The sequence below is a fragment of the Buceros rhinoceros genome, unplaced genomic scaffold, assembly GCF_000710305.1.
Source record: "Buceros rhinoceros silvestris isolate BGI_N320 unplaced genomic scaffold, ASM71030v1 scaffold1317, whole genome shotgun sequence".
Lineage (NCBI taxonomy): Eukaryota > Metazoa > Chordata > Aves > Bucerotiformes > Bucerotidae > Buceros > Buceros rhinoceros.
Window position 1 is genome coordinate 14,655 of NW_010420214.1, and position 18,049 is coordinate 32,703.

The window sequence follows — 18,049 nt, forward strand, 5'->3', positions numbered from 1 at the left end:
GAGGAGCAAGGGGCTCACCCTAGTAGGGTAGATTCTGTTGCACAGGATAAAAATTGTGAACTCCCTTCCAAACAGCTTGTCTCTTTCCTTGTAAGCATTAACACCGTATTTTTTTTTTTTTAATGAAGCCCACCCTGAACCTAACAAGAGAAATGACAGAAGTGTAATACTTCGGAAGTCCTCCACACCAGTACCCTAAAAGCATCTCAAAGGTCCCCTTTTTTGCACCTCTATTCCTCCTCCTGATGATGCCTTAAGTGGCAACTCACCTCAGCCTGGAACCCCTCCACAAGAATGGCCACCAGCAGATTGAAGAGCACGTAGTTACCAAACGTCATGAGAGCCACGAAGTAGAGGGATGCCCATGGCGAGGTGGAGGCCATACCGTTATAGAGCACAACATTCCAGTCCTCCTGAGTTAGGATCTGCAACCAGGAGCAGAGGCCACATAAACATGAAGGACGAACACGTAGGGGATTCTCAAAAAAGGACACACATCAGGACCACCTCAGGCCTCTCAACTCCCCCACATAACCACACACTCACTGACCACTGTCACTGAATAGCTGTGGTACCGCCCTGATAATGTTACCCGACCAAGGAGAAACAAAACCGACCATGGGGGCAGTCGTGCTGAGGTGACAGTGTTAAACACAGGAGTTGCCGTATCAGGGGTGACCTTTGCAAACTGTCTCCTAGACAGGAAGGAGCGTCCCCTGTCTGAAAGATACACCGGTCGTTTGGCTACAACACCCAATTGTTCTTCCTCCAGACATCGCATGCCAGAGCCTTTTGCGCTGTCAGGAGCAAGTGCAATGCTCTACAGTGAGAAAACCTGTCCCGATCCTCTTCACTTTGCCCTAACCAAGCCATAAAGAGCAAAGGGGGCTCACCTGGAAGACGGTGACAATGGCCCACAGGAGGGAGTCAAAATTCTTACGGTCAGGAACTGTATCTCCTGTGTCTGTCCTGAGGCTGAACTTGCAACCAAAGATGTGCATTCCCAAGATGCTGTTGAGACAAGAAGCGGAGACAGCGTCAAATATAAGTATCTCTGCCACCACAGTTAGCTCAGAGTCATCCTCTTTTCCTTCTGACAATCTAAAGTCCTGCTACAGGAGCAAGGGGTAGAGCAATACAGCCAGACGACTGGGACCTATTTGTGAAGATAGGTATTGCACCCCTACAGCTCACCAAAAAGCCTTGCTTTCCATCTGAACTGCCTCAGAGCTCCCATACACCCTCCAACCTGTCTTTCAGATCTGCTCTCTCCATCATTCTTGTTTGCTCTGATTTTTCTTCATCTCCCCACCACTGCATCCACAGGATGCACTGACAAACTTTTAACGTTGCTTGCTGCCGTTCCATCAGAGTTCAGTTCAGGCTGAACTGTTCTTGCAGCCAGTGTTGATTACCAAGAGACTTAACCTATCCTGCAATGGGACACTACGCTCAACGTGCGCATTTGGTGGCAGTATTTCTCCACCCCGTCCCTCAGCCCTTATGAACAAATTAACATTTATCAGTGTTGCCTAAGCCTAGAGCAATGGGCAAGATGAGTCATGCAGTCATGCTCTGAAGTTGCCGTCCGTATAAGCCATGCAGTGCCTCTCCAAAACACTACAGCGTTGCACACACTATACTAAGTTGCCTTACAAGGCAAATGTCTCCTCACCTGAATATAAAGATGAAGAGCATGAGAAGCATGCAGAAAGTGGCTACGTTGTCCATAGTCTTCATCAGCACCACAAGCTGGCGGCGCAGCGCGGGCATGAAACGCACCAGCTTCAGCACCCGCAGGAGACGGAAAGTCCTCAGCACAGAGAGGCCCCCGTCTGCCTGGCCGATGATCTCCCAGATGCTACCACACAGAGAGGCACAGGAATTGTGAAGGACAAAATGAAAGACAAGTGAAAAAGCAGGAGAGAAAAAGGAATAACAATGCTAATCCAAGTTTTCAGCTCTGCATTGGCAGCAAGTATAAAGGGTTCAGAGAGAAAATCTTTCTGAGCAATATATAATTAGAAGTACATACTATAAGCTTACGCTTATGTGTAGAAAGCTGCATTTCTCCCTTGAGTACACAAACATGGCACCACATGTTGCAAGAATGAGGAAAGGATTGCAGCATTAAATTCTACAAGACAAATTCTTCTATTATGCATCAATCCTTTGTAGCATCCTCAATTGTTGCCTTTTTTAAATATTTCACAGCTAACATTTGTTGTGGACTTACAAGGCAGTTGCCTCCATGCTACAAAGGAGAGAACTGAGGGGTAGAAATGCTGTGTGGTTCACCAGGTGGATCACTTGGATCACCAAGTGTTGGGAAAAGACATCTTGGCCTCCCAGTCCTTGGCCTTGTGCATCAGCTCAGCTCCTCCTACTAGAGCTGCTAAACCATTTTTGAAAAGGCACATGAAAATGTGCAAGCTCTGTAGTACTCTTTTCAATATGCATTTGAGTGGATCCCCAAGGCCCTTGTCACCTGATAATGACGATGATACTGTCAAAGATGTTGTAGGGGTTGCGGAGGTAATCAAAGAGACCAAAAGCAGCAAGTTTCAGGATCATCTCCAGGGCAAACATGCTTGTAAAGACAACGTTGCTGATCTCCAAGATGTTGGTCAGTTCCTCTGGCTGGAGAGAAGGCAAAGTCAGAGAGTCAGAACAGCAAGAACCCTGAAATTATGGGAAATAAAGCACCACCATTCCCAGGGGACCAGCTTTCTAGGGATCTGTGACGCTCCCATAGGTGAGATTAGAGTGGAGCTGGATAGAGGTGCTTGCACTCCAATTCCATCGTACATTTACCACCTTCATCATAGATTATATGTCTAACATTCTTTTAACAGAGGTGGTCAGAAGCCCAACAGCCATTCACACAGCCAAGGCTGACCAAGTGTTTCCCACATTCCACTCCATACCCTGGTCACCCAGCTAAAGGTTGCCTTACTTTTTGTAAAGAACTTGAGTATTTTTAGAAGCAGGGCTTATCTATGGACAGATTTAGAAGCAGTGTCTTATCTATGGAAAACATCTTTCTTCAAGGATTTCTTCCTCTAAGGATTCCACAGGTAGCTGACACAAATTTTCTGCTGAAATTCTGAAAACACTTCACACAGAATCACAGAAGCATCTGGTTGGATATGATATAAAACCAGTTCCCCATCTTCCTCTAAACCTCACTGCACTTCTCTGCCCTTTTCCCCTCTATTTTTCCCTTCCCCATTTTTCTCTCCCCCACTCCCCACCAAAACCTTGGTATGCATCAGTTTTCAGATCTTGCTCCAGTAGCCTTTTCTCATGCTGGTATCCTCAGAGTGGTCTCAATAATGAATCAAGAGAATATCAGACTGGATGAATAAGAAAATCATAAGAAGGGCAAGCTGCTAAGAACTACCTGTAAGGATTAGGAAGAGTAGGACAGGGTGAGGAAAAGAGAAAAATGGACAGCCAGAGGAGAAAGGCTGATGTACAAGGTGAAAACCTCCAGGTATGACACAAAATTACTGAAGGAAAAAAAAAAAAAAGAAGAAAAAAAATAGGGCAATCTGACCCTGCCTCTGACATTTTCTTCCACTGAATCTCCGACACATCTTTCAGCCTCTGTGATACAACCTTCTCCAGCAGAGACTGGTGTGTTTGTACATACGAGAGAAAGTGTTTTAATGACTCCATCAGCAGAACAAGTCTGAGCAAATTAAATTACTCCTCCTTTTGTTTTCAGAATTAATGACTTTTTCTTCAGTGTGTGCAACCTTGGAAACTTCTTTGACAAGGTCAGGAAAGGATCTAGACCATTTCCTCGGGAATGATGAAACATTGCTTCAGAGGGAGACACAGGTTGCACTGATGTTGTTGGTGAGGGATGCCAGGACCTTGCCATACCCTGTGAAATGGAGGCATTCCCAGTTTGGGATGGACTCATTCTGTTCAAAGCACCTCTCACCCAGGGACTAGGACTGCAAAGGGCCAAACAGCAATGGCTGTTCGAGGTCTTGAACAAGGTCAGATGCATGAGGAGCAACACGTGCAATCCTGCCCATTTTCTCATACTCAGACACACACATACAAAGCCCAGGAGAGTACCACAGCAATGGCAAGGTACAGAATGTCAGCAAAGTGAGAGAAAAACTTCCTTCCAGTATAACAGGTTGCATGTTGTGGCTGGGCTAGACAACCATGACCTTCAGACTGCATGAGACTGCTAGGGCAATTCTTCTAGCTGTAGCACGATGCTGGCCATCACCATCTCAAGAAGCAGCTGGTGGGGACCTGCTCCAGATGAAGGTGTGCCACATTCTCAAGTGGAGGGACAAGGCATGGCAGCTCTAAGGTACTTCTTCCAGGCTCCTCTGGCACAAATTTCCATGTTTACCTTGAGGCAGGCATGTCACATCTCAGATAAGGTTACATATTGATATTTAACCTACTACACCACTAATCCCCAGCTCCAAGCCTTTGAGGTGAGTCTCTGACCCAAGCTCTGTGGTAGAAGGCAGTAGCACTCTCACTGTTTGGATACCCATGTTGAAAAGGTGGCTGAAGACTTCCCTCCTGCTTCACATTAGTCTGAGCTATGCCTGATCACCACTCTTTTAATCATCACATGAAGTGGATGGGAACAAGAAAACTGCAAAAACCTGTTGCTAGGAACAAGAGAGGACAGAAACTCCTGGCACTGTGGAAACAAAAAAGTGAGTCCCTGCTGGTAAGAGACAATACTCTTACCATGAACGCAGTATTGGTGCCCACTAGGAAGGGGAGTCACAGTCTCTCCCCGAGGACTGCAAAATTACTGGTTTTCTGGAGGGCATCCTTTGTGTTGGCTGTGCCTGTTATTTATTCAGCTGGTGGAAGGGGAAGCGAGGGAGGAATGCAGTTCTGGGTCTGACCCTCACCCTGCTTTAAGCCCTGCTCTGGGGCCCAGATCCTCCCAGGTGAGCAAATACACTGGAAAACGCTCCTCACATCTGTGGCTTCTCATGCCCTTTGCTAAGTTCTTGCACTCCTTGTTGCAGATTTTTACTGAAACAGACTATTTCTTAAAAATCAAAAAAAGGGGAGAAGGCTCAATTTCCATCCATAATTACATTTGTATTACAAAACCATCCTGAAAATGAGGGGGAGAGGGAAGGAGATAAGAGCAAAGAGAGAGAAAGAACAAGCAAGTGCATATGAGAAGGGGGAGATGAAGATCACTTCAGAGAGAGCCAGGCAATAATGACACTCGCTGGGAACATGAGGTCCATATGCTAAACAGAGATGCCAATTTCAGCCTGAATCAAATGATTATGTCAGTGAGAATGAGCAATGTAAAAAAGCAACAGGCTATGATGGCGGATTATCCTCCTCTCTGCTGTCCACACATTCTCTCTTGTGCTGTCATAGGGAGCAATTGATGTTTGAAAAGCCACACTTGCATCTCGCTTGTGGAAAAGGTCACCCGTTCCCACATCTCTCCTTCCCTCCCTGACATCTGTTTCTCTAGTCAAGCCTTCACCTGGTAATCTTTTCCTAATGGACCATCAATCAGCCCCAGAAAAGCATCCTTCCTAGAGAGAAGAGCAGGAGACACTGGGCAGGGAAAAGGAGGAGAAATGGACAAAGGAACTGAAAGACGAATAAAAAAAAACAAAGCTGAAAAAAAAAGTTAAATAAACTCATTGGCAACCTCAAGAAGTAGGGAAGAAGAGATGTTTAAAAATGGAGTAGGAACGAAATAAAGGCTGGGGAAGGAAGAGTAACACAAAAGGAACGAAGTCAGGAAAAAAAGAAGAAAAAAAGCAAAAGGAGCCAGCTGGAGAGGCACACTCACTGAAGGCAGATCCTGCATGACAGCTGAAATACAGTAATAGTTCCCCAGGGTGCAAAAAGCCATCAGCTGGTAGCCGGGCTGCAGGGTGGGGTTTGGCCAGGCTGTGTCCTCTACTGGGATGCCCTCACACCCGGGGCAGCGTGGCCACGAGTGACAGTGGACAAGGCTGGTGACAGGGACACAGCTGGTGCTGGTGAAGTGTGACGTTAATGAAGGGGTAAAGCAAACAAGGAAAAAGTGGTTCTCTTCTTTTCTTCCTATCGACACATGGGATCCCCAACACCATTGGAAATGTCACTTCACAGCTGTGAAGTGAGAGCTCCCCAGGCTCACACAGAAAGCACTCGGGCATTTATCATCAAAACTGTTAGCAAGGCTTCCTCCTCCCAGGCCACCCAGGCTTACCTAGAAACTGTAAATTGAAGTGTCCACACAAAAGGCCTGAACTCAAGGCTATTTTAGTCCAAGCAAAATCAGGGAAGACCAGAAATCTCCTCCTAAGAAGTCTGTTAATATTGCCAAGCCAGGATAGACTGGTTTACCCAACACACTAGGAGAAACTCGAACAAAACCGTGGGAGCTGAGTTTTGGGTTGGGGAGGGTGACTTGAAGGGAAAAGAGATCCCAGGGGGCAAAGTATGACCAGAGCCAGTGTTTTAACCAGACTGGTTCACCTACTCTGCGTATGGATCTCTTTCCAAATCCATGAAGCTATCTAATTCACATCTTCACGGTGTGAAGTCCTTCATCCCTAACAATGTAGATCAAATACTGAGAGTGAAATGTATGATTCAGATCTACTTCAGAGCTCCTGCCCAGTGATCAGAAACTAGAACTGGGGCAATAGAGGGCAGCGGCTCAGCTTTTCCCCACCTTTTTCAGTTTCTTACTGACACTGTTCTTATATCGGATGAGACTGAAAATTATCTGACAGCAGCCAGACACTCCTGTACTATAGGAAAGGTTAAGACTATGCAGACCCCCATGAAGCCCCTGCAGGAGGAGTTTCTCCTAATTACAAATAAACCAGCAACTATCTAGAAACTGAAGAGTAATTGATGTGATCTATGCAGACCAGCCATACCAAACCGCATCTGCACAGCACTGCCTCTGAGAATATGAGAGGGAAATATTCCATACAGAGGTATCTCCAGCCTGTCCATTTTTACTCACCATTTCAAAGTCACTTGACAATAATCATGTGTCATGTCAGCCATAGAACATACCAACTAGCTTTTACTTACCATAATCACTACCCCATAACCAGTGCAGGATTTTGTGATGTTTTGTTATACCCTAGTTTTACAAGACTGAAGTAATGTGGTTTCGTCTACCACCCCAGGGAGACTGTTCCATCATTTACTAAATGTCAGTATGATGAGCTGGCTTGGACATTTGCTGAATGTTTCTGACAAGCAACAAATGGTAAAAAGAGAAGCAGTAACTGTAAAATACGAACCTGTGGATGCAATAAATGCTGGTATAAGGGAAATCACACAGGCTAAAGATATGAAGGTACTGATCCACAGGGCTGGTCTAGTTAGGCAAAGGGATCGTGTCCTGATCCACACAAGACAGACCTCATAAAATATCGATCTGATGTACAAAGGAATGCTGTAAGTAGATACTGGAAAAGATAAACCAAGTTACTCAGCAATTTTCTCATTGGCTACTAATGGCAAAGAAGGTCGAGTCCACCAGGACTTTCAAAAGGTATATGAGAAAGGTAGCCTGGGACATTCAGCTGGGATCAGCCTTTCATCTTCGTGCTGAATAAGGGAGAAGCAGCAAGCAGCACCAGATCCTCTGAGAATGTTAAAATAAGTAAGCCTCTTAAAAGGATCCTTCTGGACAGCCACAAGCATCTGATATCTTGATTTTCTACACTGGATTTTAAAAATAGGCACTTCCAAGTAGAAACAGATCTGAAGAACTGAAAAAACTATTTCAAGCAGGACAAAGCTTGAGATGATGGATTTTGGCTTGTGCAATGACCCAGCAATAACTGAAGCCCAAATACTGAGGATATTACCATGGTATAATGCACACTGAGGGATCTGAATAAACTTATCCGTTTACAAGCGATAACTTGTGATAAGCTTAAGGATTAAAAATGACTCATAGCACTGCAGTTTGTCCCAAAATGAATTGATTTCCCCCACAAAATATATAAGGAGATGGGAAACTGCCTCAGCCACATGAACAGGACAGGGCAAGGGACTGGATGGATAAGGTAAACGAAGCCAAATTCCAAAGTGATTCAGATCCAGGTAAAGTGCTTTGAATTGCTGAGGTTAAGTCTCCTGGCAGAAAGATATTGTGAACATTAAACCCTTGAATTGTAACAAACAGATAATTTCAATTTATGGTTTTCTTTCTGTGGGTCAAGGCTCAGGAATTGAAGGTGATACTCACGCATGGGCTTTGTTCCTGTGTTTCTGAGCCTGAACCTTGTACCTGGCTCCTGCAGTCTCTTTCACCCCTTAACCTGATGTTTGGTGGATGCTTTGGTCAGTGGGCAAGCTCACCTGTGTATAGTCTGTGAACAAGTGGAGCAGCAAGGAGCTAATGGATGTGCCGTGAGCTGCTCCCAGGACTGCTCAAACCTGTGATACCTTCACACGCCCTTTTGCCCAGCCAGATATGTCCCCAGAGAGGACATATCTGTGGGGTTGTGATCTCCCATGCACCAGAAAATAAAAGCTCGAGAGGTCTCTATACACATTAGCTCTGGGCCAGGAGAGATTCCTATATAATGAAGCAGCTGATGTAACAGAAGCTACTTCAGTTGTAGGATGGTGTCACCATGCAAATTACAGATCTCTGTGGTCAGAGGGGTTTTGTTGAATACCGTTCTGTGAACATTTGTGTTTCTGGGAAGAGAAACAACAGGAAAAAGAAAGGAGAGAAAAGGAGGCAATGAAGCACCGTTCTGAGATGTAGTGATAGCATGACTTGATGAAAACCGAAAGAGAGGCAAGGGAAGCACAAATACCTGTGTGCTTTTGAGTGAACTGTTGACTGAAAAAGACTTAGATTTCATGGTATGGTCTGAATATTATTTTTTTAAATCCTCTTGTGCCAGGGAAACACATTTTAAATAAACAGGCTGCACTACATTTTTCAGTTATGATCGATTTGGCTGACGTCTCTTTCTAGTAGGAACAGCATGCAGGGTCATAAACTTTCCCTAGCTACTTACGGATAAAAAGTGATAACACGACTTGAAGTATGTGTCATTAATAAGCTGCTACTAGAAACCCCAAGGGCACAGGCAGCTCCCACTCTGCCGTGGGCTGTACGAACACAGCAGAGGCATCCTAGGAGGACTTAAATCTGCACACACAATAGCTAGAGCATGAGAGTGAATTCTCTACCTCCGGCTCAAATATTCTTCTGCTAACCTCTTAATTCACACTGTATCCGATAAACAAAAATGAACAATGGCTCTCCCTGCTTGGTGCTCACATCTTTAAAACATCAGTGAGCAGTTTTCAGATTGTCCTGGGCTTCATCCCTTAGTCATCTCTCTGCTATGTAAGAAATACACTGCTCTTTTTAATCTATTTTCATGAGTCAACCCCTCCAGCCTCTTCTTCATTCCCCTTCCCCCTGAGCTCCTGCCAGTATTTTTCTGGTACTGAAGCATCCAGTGTGGTTTTGCATTGTGGGATCAAATTAAGGTTTCCCATCCTTGTATCAGAAACTAGCTGGGCTTTGAAAAATGGTCTAATGCTTGGTATGTGAGTGGGATCCAGACATCTGGGGCTTCAAATAGTGGCTCAGACACCGTGTTGTCTCAAATAGGGAATTTAAGATACTCTGAGTCTCACAATATCTCCATCCTGATACAAGGCAGGACAAATCTGAGTGGTTTATTTGAGCCAGACTCCCTGCCTGTCTCTTTGCTGCCTGAGACTGTGTTCAGGACTAGACTTCACCTTGGCTCCAAAGCTTCAATGTAGTCAGCATCTCAGTAGTGGAGTGATCTCTTATTTGTGATCTGGGCAGACATGTGGAGTTCATCATGGTCACATTCAGACTGGCAGCATAGATCTGAGACATGGATGTACAGCATGGACTCCTTGAACACAAAGTGCAGCAGAGGTACCAGCCAGCAACACACAGGCAAGGTTACATGCATGTCTAACACCCTCTGAAGCTGGCTCTGCCCATCACAAAGTAGACACAACCTCTGTTACCCCGCTATAAAATGAGGGCGCATAATCCTCCGCCTCACAAGTCTGTCATTAGGATAAAGCACACTGCTGACTCACCGCTGCCTGCAAAATATTTGCGTTAAAGTCAAACCTGTGTCCACACTTGCTCTCTATGTCTGACCTATCTACCACTTCTTGCTGTCTCAGCAAAGGAAAGTCTCAAGCCATCTGAGCTCTCCAGATGACTGGAGATGGGAGGTGGTGCCTTTCCTGGCCTTGTATAGATATAGACTGTGCTCAAGCATCTCTTAATTAAGCTGGAAAGGCTAGCAAGCTGATGGATTTGAACTGAGATGCTGGTGAAGTGCCTGTGACATCCCCAGAGGGCACATTAAATTAACCAAATAGACTAAGGATTCAGTAAGCTAATGAAGAGAGAAATGAGAGAGATAAGGAAGATGGAAGAGGTGAGGATGAAGGAGAAAGAAGCAGATGGAAAGAGAAGACGGGATAAAAAAGAGAAACAAAGGGTTGAAAGCAATCAGGGAGGAGAAGAAGAGAGGGACTGAAAGGAGGTGAAAGGAAAATACATGGATACAATGAAAAGACTAAATGCAGGGATAAGGAAGAAAAGACTCTGCAAGATACTGCGGCTTTCTCCAAAGCCATGCTTGGACCATCTGTGGCCTGACGTCCAAATTGCTCAATGTCTGCCTCCACCGAGTTTTATTATCTGCGCAGTGAGGCTGTAACCCCGAGCAGGACTTACCGATCCCCACTCACTGCCCGCCCTATGCCCTGAGGTGCCTTACCTGCTCGTGGTGCTCAATGCCCATGCTGATTGTGTTCACTAGGATTGCAATCATAATCCCACGGTTGAAGTACTTGCTGTCCACAATTCCTCGAAGCTTGACCCTCACTTCTCGCCACATGTCACTGCAAAGTTTCAGACGTCCACCTTCTTCCGTCTCCTCCTCCTCCTTCTCCAGTGCCGTAGCACCCTGGTCCTCTCTGCTGCCCTCTCCTTCCTCTTTGCTGGCTTCTTCGTCCTCCTGATCTGAGTCAGCACTATCCAGGACAGAGAGCCTTCGGGATGGTTCATGCTCCCCACTATGGCATCGGGGGCAGTTGGTGGGATCAGAAGTTGCTGTCACAGCAATGGGTTGGACCAAACCCTGAGGAGGGCAGTCAAGAGAGTTGTGCTGCTGGCAAAGTCCTGAGGAGAGAAATATTCACACTTAATGGAGAAGGATTTGAAAAAGACATCCAAACTGGGCACCTATTTGGCTTTTGAGTATCTAGACAGGGTAACTGGACTTTTTAGCTTGAAGATGATTAAACGCTGGCACATCATCTCGAGGGCAGCAATAAAAGCTGTTGCCATCGGGGGCTTTGCACTGACTGGCTGTGTCACCAAAAGGCACAGTACTGTTCAGCTTCCAGTGATTAGGCTCAATGGGAGTTCACAGTCATCAGAGGAAAAACTGTTTTGTCTGATGCAGGAATCACAGCTTGAGACTCAGTAGCTTGTGTTAAGTGGGAACTGAGGGAAAAACCGATCACAAGGGCTGCGTTTGGCCTGAACAGCTACAAGTGGGGTCTGAGAACCCGCATACTGAGCTGAACTCTCTGAATTAGGGAAGTCACATTAGTAAAGAGTCTCAAGAAGCCAGAAAAGGTAATGCATGAACAGCTCCTCCTGATAGTCCATGTGCTCTGAATCAGAACAGATCTGCTCAATTCAGTGAGAAAACTAAGTTTGTGTTCCTCCATCTCCTAGTCGGGCCTGGAAGATCGAATGGACACTGGGGGAATGAATCAATTAATTCATTAGCACAGTGCACGAGGCCTGCAGAAACTTTCCTCCCAGCAAGTAAAGAAAATGAAAGACTGAATGTGCAAACCAGCTGAAAAATCTGCTTTCTTGCTTGTGATGAGAGCATTACTTAAGAAAGGCATTGGCAGGCAGTTAATATTAATTCTAGAAAACTATTTTTACAGTCACTTTTCAGGCCAGGAATCCAATTTAAATGGTACCTTGTGTCTAATTTTACACAACCATATGTGGTCCCATCAAGAGCAATTGTCTTTGTTGCCATTGCATATCAGACTGACTTCTTCAGTATTGCTCCCTTGGTGCAGAAGACACCCATTACAATTCTGCTTCCTTTGCCTTTCTCTTGAGATCCCACAGTAACTCAGTTTGGGAGGAGAGCTCTGGTGGACCTGCTGTATCACCCAGTCCAATCCTTAGTACCACTTTCTCACGTCCCCCTAACACTTGGCCCTTCCAGACTGCTACCATACCCTTGCTATAACAGACCTGGAGCCCTTTACAAGCCTCGATCAGTGCTTTTAGTGTTATCCCATATGGTCTCTGGGTTTTGGACCTGCGTTCCCCATGTTCCCTTTTGGTCATCCCTATTCTTGCTGGTCATCCCCGCCTTGTTGGTCTCATGCAATGGCCACGGCCCCCTGCTCAATGGCCAGTATCAATTCTAACTCTGTGCTTTGCAGGCACACGTCCCTTGGCAAGCTGGCAGAAGGTGATGCTCCCAGTTACTCTCACATTTCCACTATTGGCATTTCCAGCTTTACCCATGCAATCTTTACTGTAGCGCCTCTGGCTTTTCCTGTTCGTGCCTAGCTTAGCATTGCTTGGCTCCACATGGCCCTGGCGCCGGCTCTGTATGCTGTTGTATAGTCCAAGGGTGCGGCGTTTGGCTTTGCGCATGATGTGGCAGACGTATTGGAAGATCTCCTCATAGCAGTCTCCCGGCTCCATGTAGCTGGCGACAGTGCTGGAGGAGAGGTACCGGGCCCGCTGCTCCTGCATCAGCTGGTGCTCCCGCTGCTTGGTCTCCGAGAACTGTGTGGCAATGACCACCAGGCACAGGTTAATCATGAAGAAGGAGCCCACCTAGTAGCAAAGGAAAAGGAGGGATGGTCAATATCAGCACAAGGAAGAACATGCGGGAGGGGAAATGTGAGAGGAGGGGAAAGTGGCTGGAGGCAGATAGAGGAACAGGAACCAGTCTGTCTATGGAGATAGGAATTCAGAGAAAACCAGGGCTGGCTGAGCTTGTTTTTAAGAACTCGCGCAATATCATTTCCATGCAGAATTTAGAGCTCTGAACTGAAATTTGGGAAACACAAGCCTGACTTTTGGCTCTTTTGGCAGGCTACCGGACCTGTAGCATGTCACTTAAAAGTTACCTGCAAATGAGTTTGATGGAACTTGGACTTTTTTCTTTCCCCCTCTATGTTAAACAGAAGGTGGAAGACAGAGGACTCACTTGGCAGTTTGGTTGCTTTCTCCTCTGCTTGCCCTTTTGCTACTGGAAAAATAATGCACTGTCATTTATAGTTTTCACCTCTTGGAGGACATGTCAGTGTTCTCAGAGTATTTTATTTATTTTTACCATTAATAACTTAATTCACCATACAGGGAGATGGCACTTCACTGAAATAAATGAGCTCTTGAAATCATGGAGGGGTTTACAAAAACTAATGACTTTCAGAAGGACACTAAATGGGCTGGCAAAACAATGCTTCCTTACTCATTCTTCTGATTCTTCTAGACCTATTCTGTACTAGACCTATTACATTAGCTCTTATTTAACTTGTCCTCCAGCCTAGGCAGGCTTTCTATTTCAAACACAAACCCAACCACAACCCGCTCCCCCAATTTCTTCGAAACAAAACAAAATGCCCAAGTTCTTTCTATCCTTCATATAGAGCCCCCAAAAAATCTATCAGACTTGTTTAACACCTTTGCATGTTCCTTTTAAGCTTCCTTTGCCTGAGTTTTCCCCTCTGTAAAATGGAGCAAGTATTTCTTGGTGCTGAGAGATATAGATGTAAAAATCTCACTTTCAGTGTTACACGTTATAAAATTACTGATTAATCTCCACTAGGAGATCTGTTCATTACATTTAGGATAAAAACTGGGCTTCAATATTATGAGAATTTAATAAGTAACAGGGCTGGTAACCATGTTCAAAATCATTCTCAAAAGCTATGACAGCTTGACTGGTGCTTACTCCCCGTAAGAGGTGATATAGCATTGATAAAACAAAGTCTGATTTCTGAACAGGGACCACGTGTCTGCATTGCTCTGAAGTAGACTCTCTGCAGTGCATCCCCCCGGGAGAAAAGGAAGCACTAGCTCAAGATTTCTACTTCCCCTGGACCAGGGAGCGCCCCTGCTAAGGGACGTCCTCGCACCGTGTTCCTCCTGTATGAACCCACACAGGACTCAGCCTCACCTCCTTGTCTCTCCTTTCCAAGACACAGAGCTGGATCCAGTCCTGCCCTTATGCTTGTGTCCTCCCCCATATAACCCTTCAAGCAAAGAGAAGACAGCGAGCAAAGGTGGCGATAACCTGACCCCAACTCTCGTGCATGGAAAATGTGGAGGTTTTTTTCAGCATGTTATATCTATCCAAGCAGCCTTCCCCTCAGTGCACAGCCCTTGCCACTCCCCCACCAGCTTGCCCCCTTGGTTGTCCCTTTCTCTTGCACACATGTACCCAGCAACTCTGTCCTGAGGCTCAAAACAGTGTCTCTCGGTATTTAAAAGGGGACATGTCCCTGCCAGCATCTGAATAAGCCTTTGAAACATGAAGCTCTTCCCAACCAGATTCAATGTAAGGACAATAAACCATCTCAAAATAAAGGGCTTTTTTTTTTTTCATCTCCTCTCAGCACCCTTCAAAGCTGTTCTAATTCTGTTTCACTTCATCATGAATCCTTCTCCTTCCTCTCCTCCCACCCATATTTCAGCCTATTTTCCCTTCAGCTTCTGTATGTGGCTCTGAAAATTAAAACAATGCCTCATTCAGATTCCTTCACCTTCCCTCAAGATTTTCCCTAGTTCACAATGTCTTGCGTGTTTCACTGATGGGATTGTGACTGGGAATCCAAATTCTTCTCCAATGCACTGTCCTTCCTTCTTCCCCTTCAGCACAACACAACACTCACACGGACTTGCCCATTCATTTATCTCCCTCAGCTCGCCCTGAGTGAGGCAGGATTGGGAGTTGGACACCAGCTTTCTGTGCATTGCTGGAACACTAACTGACACTGCCTGTACTTCAAAACTTCCAACAACTCCACAAACAGCAAGTGATTAAGACTTGCAACACCTTCTCTCTAGGCTACAAGCAGAGGGGCTGAGGGCAAGACGACACCCTTAGCAGGGTCACGCTCTCAGCCTGGGGGTGAATCTAGAGTGGGGTTCAGGTTTCACATCACCAAGCTCACAGGCAGAGTTTGCCATAATCTCCCACCAGATGACCAAAAAGGGGAGGAGAGGACTGGATATGACAACTAATCCCCAATCCTTAAACCTCTTAGCTAGGAACATAAACCAAAACAAATTAGCTTGTTTAATCCTCAAGACAACAGGCAAGTCCATAAACTCCAAGGCTCTGACAAGCTTGATGCTGCCTCCCAGCCAGCAGGACAGGAAGCGTCCCAGATGGCCTGTAATTGAATGATCCATCTCAGCTAACTGAGTGAGGAGACCAAAAGTGTCTGACATGTAGTCAGACAAAGCATCTGACAAAGGCAGAAGGAGACCGTTGATTCAGAGCCCAAATATAGGAGTCCCGGTTCAGCCCTGAGACTGAGTAGTACTTTGATTAAGCAGATCTTGGCTTTGTTCAGCCCAAGGTTCCATCCCTGTCTTTGCAACATCTAATAAAATCTCTTACATCCTTAAACTAACACGAGTGGCAGAACACTATAGCAGATCTTCTGTTTGCTCAGCCCAAGGTTCCATCCTTGTCTTTGCAACATCTAATAAAATCTGACTGGTGCTGGAGATGCTGACTCACTTGCCCATCATTTTTACTGCTTACATCTGGATACCCAGCTTGTCTCCTGAAGCCCACATGTGTAAGCAAAGAGCACTTCAAGGAGGCCATTGAGTGCTGAAACATGGATGCCAGTCTGAGTTCAGAAAAGCTTTCACTAGTCCAGGAGTCACAGCAGTGGCCAAGTAGCTGGACTGGTGACAAAAAGACAGCTGGACGTCAAGCAGGAAGACCCAAATGAAACACTGACCAGAGATGTGAAAGCAGTCCTTCCTTCACATCACTTCCCTGATCTCTGGCAGAGAGGGAAGCTTTTACCAGGTTGTTCTGCAAGGCCACTCTGAGTGCCAGGGTCAGGCAGCACTCTTCCCCTCAGGGGACCACGTCTATACCAGTCCTAACCACACTGGGAATATGTCCTCTCAGATGAGCAGTAGTAGGTAATGCCTTATGTCAGCGTTCACTCTGTGAAGTAGAAGTCATGGATGAAAGCATAGCTCTAATGAAGCGTGGAGATCTGGGCCGAGAAGAGGAATTTTGAGCCAAAGCTAGGGTGTATGTAGAAAAGCAAAGACTCAGGGCATGAAATATGACTGTCAGAACAACCCTGCTTAGATACCTAGGCCTTTCAACCATGGAGAAGGAGGAAGGGATAAAGGCTGGAAGGACTGCGCTTCATGAGACTTGAAGAGGAATTGTCATTTCTGTATGAGGACTCAGAGGAAAAATGGAACTAGGTGATAGCAGGTTCACACTATGGTGTTGCTATGAGCCACAAAAGTTGCATTATGCATGCAAAGAAGGTAACAGAAAAGCGAAATACTTTCTTGGTGTAACTCCACCAAAAGCAAAGGAAATATCCCATCTAGCATATGGCTCCTTTGTTCTGAGAAGTCCCCAAAGCAAGACAAGGTTCATGAGCTCCTACGTTTGATGGAAATAAACCTACATGGCTTCTGCAAATGTGGAGGGAGTGTCTAGAAATGTCAATGACACTCCACAGCAAAATCTCAGCTGAAGTGTTTAACTGAGGGTTTTCAGCACCTGCAAATTCAGAGACCAAGTTTGAATCACTGGGAATCCACATGAGGTGACCCCTCACTAGAAGGATTCTCCTGCTCAGGAATCAAAAATATTGTGTAGTTTGGAGCAGGTGGTGAAGGCAAGAGTCTTCAAAAAACAAAAATCCTTCCTTTTTAAAAACAGGATGTTCCCTCCAAGAAAATACATTTACACATAGGAGGCTTGAAGAATGGAAGAGACAATGGCACCATGTTTCTCACCTCTCTTTACAGGCATTAACAACAAACATCCTTACAGCAAAGCAACCTTTAAAATTCACTTTTATAAATCCATGGAACTTATAAATTTTTTACTAAGTTGTCATCACAGGCACCCTTCTCTCTCTCCACCCCCCCCAGCCATAAGTGGTCTCACACAGCTGGTTTATGTTGGACTGATGACACTTTTGGAGCAGCAGATCCTTTTTGTTCATGGTGAGGAAGTAATTCAGTGTGACAGACCCTGAATCTGACAAAACCTGAATCCGAGACCCTGAACCTGAGAAATCTAGGTGCTGCCAAAAGCCATAAAACATGGCTAAAGAATTACTCGAGAGCAGAAATGGTTTTCTTTGGGCTTCCTGGTTAGGGGAATTTGACAGAAGATCTATGGATGAGGACATTATCCTACACTGGGTATGTATATCTCTAGAAATCAATGCTGAGCATATTTTTTGACTGAAAGAGAATATCCTGGCTGATTGCTATGCAATCCTGCCACCAACTCTTAGTGAAAATCAACTAACTGCATTCCTGAGATTCCTAGAAGAAACCCAGTTAAAGTAGTTTGCTTCCCTGGTATCTGTGTTGACCTAACACCTGGTTTTTGTAGGCTCTTAATTTGCAATGCAGACAGTCATCAAGTCTTATACTTACAATTATCAGCAAGATAAAGTAGATAAAATTGTAGAAGGAATGGGCATCCATCACGTAGTACATGATCTCCACCCACCCTTCCAGTGTGATCACCTGCAAAGGCAAAAAACAGTAACAGAAACAGGAGGGGAGTGGGCTTCCAGAGTTCACTCCTCAGTGTAAACACTCAGATAGCGGCAGGGCTGTTGCCCAAAGAAGGTGAGAAACGACAATCCATTTCAGGGAGGCCAAATTTCCATTCCAGAAAATCAGCGTGGTACTACTTGGTGACACTGGCATGCTATCAAAGCCTGTGAGATCATGCTAGTCCAC

General features: G+C 45.5%; 1 protein-coding gene across 1 annotated transcript in view; it reads right to left on the minus strand.

The window, feature by feature from the left end:
* CACNA1I (calcium channel, voltage-dependent, T type, alpha 1I subunit) overlaps window positions 1-18,049 on the minus strand; it is a gene marked incomplete at both ends in the record, with an annotated part of 32,131 nt that overhangs the window by 13,193 nt on the left and 889 nt on the right. The window contains 7 exons of the mRNA XM_010139201.1: window positions 270-425; window positions 894-1,011; window positions 1,676-1,861; window positions 2,489-2,640; window positions 10,794-11,197; window positions 12,595-12,901; window positions 17,738-17,830. Coding sequence (XP_010137503.1) covers window positions 270-425; window positions 894-1,011; window positions 1,676-1,861; window positions 2,489-2,640; window positions 10,794-11,197; window positions 12,595-12,901; window positions 17,738-17,830 — 1,416 coding nt within the window. The remainder of the gene's footprint in view (window positions 1-269; window positions 426-893; window positions 1,012-1,675; window positions 1,862-2,488; window positions 2,641-10,793; window positions 11,198-12,594; window positions 12,902-17,737; window positions 17,831-18,049) is intronic.